The 6947-nt window shown below is 38.3% G+C and overlaps 1 protein-coding gene across 1 annotated transcript in view; it reads right to left on the bottom strand.

The window, feature by feature from the left end:
- The window catches only part of LOC107599107 (trichohyalin), a 7732-nt gene extending 1805 nt beyond the window's left edge, over positions 1 to 5927 (bottom strand). Inside the window, exons 1-3 of the mRNA XM_016290608.1 lie at positions 5783 to 5927; positions 3093 to 3725; positions 1128 to 2633 (exon numbers count right to left, since the gene is read on the bottom strand). Of these exons, the coding sequence (XP_016146094.1) occupies positions 1128 to 2633; positions 3093 to 3725; positions 5783 to 5927 (2284 nt within the window). The remainder of the gene's footprint in view (positions 1 to 1127; positions 2634 to 3092; positions 3726 to 5782) is intronic.
- Between the last annotated feature and the right edge of the window lie 1020 nt (positions 5928 to 6947).

Raw genomic sequence — 6947 nt, 5'->3', positions numbered from 1 at the left:
CTGAGAGGTAAGACTCAAACCACTGGCGTGCGGTTCCTGATATGCTATTTTCCAATAGGGTTGACAGGATGCTGCTCTTGCCAGTCTTAGGGCTTCAACAACTGAGAGCAAGGCAGTCTCGGTCGAATGTCCACTTCTGAAGCCAGATTGGTTGCTGTCCAGGAGGTTGTTCTGTGTGAGAAAGGCTGAGAATTGGTTGAACACAACTCGTTCAAGTGTTTTTGCAATGAAAGTTAGAAGGGAATCCGGTCTGTAGTTCTCTAAAAGAGTTGGGATAAGAGTGGGTTTCTTAAGAAGTGGTAGGTTACGTCGAAAAGTGACATGTGGAGGGGTATGTGTTGTGTCAGGAACCATGTTGAGGTTAAGAGTGAGGAGGAAGTGATCCGAGGTGTGCAGTGGAGTAACCAGCACATGATCAGTGGAGCAGTGTCGTGTGTAAATAAGGTCCAGTTGGTTGCCTGATTTGTGAGTAGCCGTAGTTAATACTCGCTTGAGATCAAAAGAAGCAAGCAGAGTGTGGAAGTCTGCAGCCTGAGGTTTATCTAGGTGGATGTTGAAGTCTCCAAGCATATCACTGTATATCACAACTGTTCAGTGTGTTTTTAAACACATAATGTTTATTTTAAGTTTCAGATGTTTAAATACACACTAGAAAAAAAAACATTTGTAATTTGTTAAAATACACACTGATATCTATGGAAGCAGAAATAATACATCTTTCAAACATAATGTGAAGACGTGGTTTATTCCTGTCAAATGCAATGTGCAGGTAACTATAAAGCTTACTCTCGTCACCTGTTCACCAGCCATTCACTATATGTCTTTTGGGAGAAATGGATGTAATTGTGTGTTGTAAATCCGACAGGCTCTGACTGCATGGCAGCTCACAAACCCCCGATCACAAATGATTAACTGTTTGGAGCTGGTGGCTCCTCTGTAGAATAACCTGATCTAGAGTACTAAATGCTGCTTGTTACGATTGATGATTCTAAATCACTGAAATATTTCCTCAACAACATATCAACCATAAAAACTGTTGAAAAGCAAAGTAAAAGCTTTGTTTACATCCAAATACTATATTTTTGGCAAAATAATTTAAATATTAGCTGGTTATTGTTTCGACTTACTCTCTGTGAACATATTAGGATGATTAAAGTTGGGTGTTTCTTCTTCTCCCATTGTTGGTTGTTTCTTCTTCCCCCATTGATTCTGTTTCTCCCATTCCTCTCGTTCTCTCTTCAGTTTCTCTCGTATCTTTCTCTCTTGTTCCTCAATGTCTTTAATGTCTCTTTCATATTGTCCTTCTCTCTCTCTAAATTCTTCTTCTCTTCTCTTTCTCTCTTTGTCACGCTTCTGTCTTTCTTCCTCCATCATCACCTTCATTCTCTTATTTGCTTCTTCATGTTTGAACTGAAGTTCTTCTCTCTCTCTCAGTCTTCTTTCTCTTTCTCGTTTTAGTTTCTCATAATATTCATCCCATGTTTGCTTTTCTATCTTTCTCCTTCTCTCATCCTCTTCTTCTCTTCTCTTTCTCAGTTGATCATGCATCTGTCTTTCTTCCTCCATCATCATCTTTATTCTCTTCATCTCTTCTTCATGTTTGAACTGAAGTTGTTCTCTCTCTCTCTGACTTCTCTCTTCCTCTTGTTTAAGTCTCTGATTATATTCATCCCACATTTCCTGTTCTCTCTTTCTACATTTCTCCACCTCTTCTTCTCTTCTTTGTTGTTCCTGTTGTTTCTGTTTCTCCCATTCCTCTCGTTCTTTGTTCAGCTCCTCTCGTATCTTTCTCTCTTGCTCCTCGATGTCTTTAATGTCTCTTCTATATCGCTCTTTTCTCTCAATAAATTCGTCTTCTATTCTTTTTCTCTCTATCTCATGATTCTGTCGTTCTTCCTCCATCTTCATCTTCATCCTCTTTTTCTCTTCTTTATGTTTGTTCATCAGTTCTTCTTTTTCTCTGTTCACTTGCTCCACTCTCTCCATCAGGATCTTCATCTGTTGTTCTTGTATTTCTCTTTCCATCTCTCTGAACATCTTACATGAGTAGTAACTCCCTCCATTTGTTTTCACCATGTTGTCTATCTTCTGCAGTAGATCAGTCACCTGTGTTCGGTCTCCAGTCTCATTATTGAACACATGGAATCTGTTTCCACACACTTCAATCAGTTCATTTAAAGCAGATCCAGGTTTTCCCAAACACTGATCAATGGTTTTGTTCTTCAGTTTGTCTCCATTGGTAAATAGCACTATGGTGTACTTTAAAGAGTTTTCTCCAAAAGATTCTTGGATGATCTTCACTGCTGTTTGTTCTTCTTGAGTGAATCGTCCCAGTGGAATCAGTAAGAGAAACACATGTGGTCCAGGCAGAATCATTGGGATGCAGTTTCTGATTTCTCTCTGGGTTTCTTCATTACTGAGTTCAGTATCAAACAGTCCTGGAGTGTCGATCACAGTGATGTGTCTGCTGTTGATTTCATCTGTCTCTTTTTGACACTTTTTAGTTACAGACTCTTCAGAAATGTCTGATATAAATGCTTCTCTTCCTAAGATGGTGTTTCCAGTTGAACTCTTCCCAGCTCCAGTTTTTCCCAGCAGAACAATCCTTAGTTCATCTTCTCTGTCTCTTGAATCTACAGATAGATCAAATAAAAGTGAATATTCAAGTGAATATTGTAAATTATCGAGATCATCAGAGAATATTGTGTATATTTTATTCTGAAGCATCATGTGATGAACATAATATTTCTTTGGAACTCAGTGTCAAGGCACTGGTCTGATCTGGGTTTGTTTATGTTGTGTCCTGGTCTGTCTGTAGCACATGGCATTCAGTTGGCATTTATGTTTGCCATGTGCTGTATTGTCTATTGTTACCTTATTATCTTGTTAGGGTTAACACCTATTTTAGATCATTAGTCACCCTTTATATTCCCCTCTTGTTTTCTGTCCTCTGCCAGATCGAATCTCTGTTCGGCTTAAACTGATTCCTCTTCCTTTACAACCCTGACACTCAGAATATAATATTATTTTACAAATCTGTGTAGACTTTAACAATCATGAAGTTTAATTCATGCAGATTTTCTGATCATTACCTTGTGACTGAAACCACGTCTCTAATGAATGGACTCTCTTCTTCATTTCTTCAAATTTCTGCAGTTTCTCCATCTGTGCCTCCATCAGTGTCTCTGTGGAGAAACAAACACCACTATTTTCCTCAACCATCTGCTCCAGTTTCTCCATCAGCTCAGACACTCGTGTGTTCAGGCCGATGAAATGATGTCGTCCTCCAAAACTCTTAATGACAGACTGTGTTTCTTCATTGAGTTCTGCTGTCTGATGCTCTGGATTCTGCTTTATGAGGATCATGATGTGTTTGTTGACTCTTGAGCTGAAGATCCTCTGGATCTCCTCTATTTCTGCTCTGTCTTCATTATTGAGTGGAGCATCAGGAATGATGAGGATGAAAGCATGAACTCCAGGATGACAGAGAGACACACAGCGGTGAGTCTGATGCATCACGTCCTCCTCTGGGAGCTGAGTGTTGAACAGAGCTGGAAGCTCCAGCAGACTGATCAGACGTCCATCAAGCTCCACGTCTCTCCTCACACACTCGGAGCTCAGCTCGGATCTGCTCTCGCTCTGCTTCAGGATCAGGTTTGATGTGAAGGATTTTAATTCTCTGTTACTCCCACACACAACCAGATTCAGCTTCACACCCTCTGGATCTGTGTCAAAGAAATAAACTAGTTTACAATGTGATTTGAAATTAGATTAATGTTGCATTCACATAATGTCTTTGAATTACTGTAATCACAATTGCACTGTATTTGACTAGTTTTCCACTAAAAACCATTTGCGTATTTGCTGAACACATACTCGTGGAAACACTCAAGAGAAAGAGATAAAAATATAATATAGCTGCAAGTAGCAATCACCAGGATTCGAGTGCTTTAAGACCTTTGAGTAATTATAGACATTTTAAGTTGATTTTTATTCAAAATGGCTGAAAAATCATATGGGACAGAAGTCTTTTGAAGATTTATTTTCTTGCAAGAAAAGTCTACAGTCATACAGATAGACTGCAGAGTGTGAAAAAGAGGCACCCCAACTCAACATTTATACCTTCATCAAATCCGCATGCTTTGATCTCATCCAATCATAATGCATATTCAACATGTATGTCCATTTAAGGTGCCTAACTATGTCCTCCAGATGCATTTGTAAGAAGCCAGGACATCTAAAAGCTGACATAACATTTTCTCGTCTCACACTTGTCTTGCGCTTAGATTTCCTGTTATGTCTCATCTATCTCTTGACAAACTTAAGCATGTTACTTAGACAGTCAATCAAGAAAGAACACTCCTTAGCAGAGTAAAGCAAATAAAACTACTAATAATATGAATAGAAAATAAAATTTCCTCCACAACTAGTAATACTATTTAATGATTTATCACTTTTGACCAATAGGTGCTCCCAAATTGTTGTGGTGTGGCTAACTAGGGATGACAATGACACACACAGTTTGATTCCAATATGCCAAAACAGTGCAGAAATACAGACTTAGATCCATTTGGGCATTTTTTATATTTCCTGACCACTAGGTAGGAGAGTTCTTCATCAAATTCATGCATTATTTAAGAACGATTGGGTGTATCAAAAAGCTTTTGATATATTTTTGTAAGGACCATCAAAAGATGGTCTGTATCAATTTTGGTGAAAACCGGACCAACCATCCAGGACGGACTCGAAAAAGTTAAAAAAAATTTTTTTTACATAATAAGGTTTGGATGACAGCAGTGGTTTTTGAGGAAAAGTTGTTCAGAATGAGGAATCTAACATATGATATGAATATTGTGTGTATGCATGAAACATTGCATGATATAAGAGATGCAAAACGCTATGGCCGATTTCTTTTAAATTTCTCACAGACCTCTAGGGCAATGAGTCAAAGAGGCCTACCAAGTTTAGTTCCGATTTGCCTCCATTAACCTTGTCTAAAAGGTGTTCAAAATTGATTGGCCGATGGCAGCCATGTTTTTCGAGATACGCAATGCCCTCAAAGATTTGGGTGGCACCTTGGATAAAGCCAATGTATGCCAAATTTCAAGTCAATCAGACTAATCAGTTGCATAGTTACAGCCATTTTTATGTTTTTTCCTGTTTTAGCACCACCAAGTGGACAAACTACCCAATTTTTTTCTCCTTCCCTATGTGGTAAATTAAATTGTATGTACTGTATAATGCAACAGGCCACCGCTATCAAGCAACAGGCCACCTTGTCCCTTTAGTGGGTCTGTAGAACTCATTATTTGTTTTCCATGCCATTCCGAATATGGATTCACTTTTCGGGCACATACCTTGAATTCATTACATGAGAAATTTTAAATCTACAATATGGCCATAACATTTTTTCAGAAGCTGCATCTGAAGTGGCATTTAGACATACTGTATTTAAATGGACTTTAATGCAGCTCAAAGGTGGAATGAATGCATTTACACTGCAATTACAATTACATTAACAATGCTTAAAAATAATGGTATTTAAATGGGTATTAACAGGTTTCAAAAATGAATATTGAAATATGAAATGATTTCGTGGACGCTACAAAATCTGTCACACTTTTGTCAACAGTGAGTTCAGTTGTGAAAAGCACCATGAAGTGCTCATTAGAGTTAAATATTCCTTTAATCTTCTCCATTTCTGCTCTGTCTTCATTAGTGAGTGGACTGACAGGAGTAACGAGGATGAAAAGATGAACTCCAGGATCACAGAGAGACACACCGTGGAGAGTCTCCCGCATCACGTCCTCCTCTGAGAGACGAGAGAGAGCTGGAAGCTCTATTACACTGATCTGCCGTCCATCGATCTTCCCCTCTTTCTTCACACACACATTGCTCTTCTCTTTCTGATGTGAACGTTTATTCATTGTCCCTCTAAATATTTTAGACACTGAGTTCTTGAGTGTTGGATGATTTCCACACAGCACGATGTTCAGCTTTGCTTTTCCAGAAGTGACTGAAAACAAGTACACTCAATACATAAATAATACATAAAGACGACCATTATCAACAATCTCATGTAATTTGCCATAGAAATATATCATTTTTCACCTTTTTATAAGTTATACTGCCACCTATGGTCCGATCTTCATAAAAGTTTGCAAGCTTGTTTAGAATCTTATGGATTATGAGCTCTTCTAAGTTTGTGAAGTTTTGAGTTTTTATTTAGGGTTTATAGGCTTTTGTGTATATTTGGGCATGCCCTCTTCAAAAAAAATGTTTTCTTTTAGTTACAAACATTTTAGAAGCTTTTTAACTAAAACAGATTCATAAAAAGAATAAATAATAGTCATACAGTAGTGCTTCTCATTTTTCTCCATGTCATTTCCTGTCTCTACTGCACTGTAAGTATTAAAGAGCAAAAAACTATTTCATGATCATATTCTTAGAGATATTATCCAGAAAAAAGATTGACAAACCTCCTCCATCCCGTCCTGTTTTTGTGCTCTCAACAGAATTCTCTTCCTCTTTGTTGTCATCTCTATCTGAAGCTCCAGATCTGCTCAGATCTTCATCCACTGATGATCCATCACCTCCATCCTCGTACATGTTACAGATGAGAAATTCTTCATATTCTTTCTTGCGTATCTCCTCTATCCTTCTGATCAACTCAGAGCGCCATCCTGGGTTTATTGTATCAAACTTAAGGTGTCCTCCTCCACACTCCTTTATTAAATTAGAAACTGTATTATTCCATATCTTAGAAGTCCATTTGGATGTAAGTGAGTCTTCATCAGAGGTCACCACTATAGTGTGTTTAATGGCCTGCTTACTGAAGAGGTTCAGCACATATTTCACTCTGTGTCTGTCCGCCTCATTGAAGTTCTTATACTGCAGTACGAGTGCGATCACATGAGGTCCTGGAGCAGACAGAGACACACACTCTC

The sequence above is a fragment of the Sinocyclocheilus grahami genome, unplaced genomic scaffold (assembly GCF_001515645.1).
Source record: "Sinocyclocheilus grahami isolate Dianchi unplaced genomic scaffold, SAMN03320097.WGS_v1.1 scaffold260.1, whole genome shotgun sequence".
Classification (NCBI taxonomy): Eukaryota; Metazoa; Chordata; class Actinopteri; order Cypriniformes; family Cyprinidae; genus Sinocyclocheilus; species Sinocyclocheilus grahami.
The sequence above is the reverse complement of the archived record's forward strand: the minus strand, read 5'-3'. Positions and strand labels throughout refer to the sequence as shown.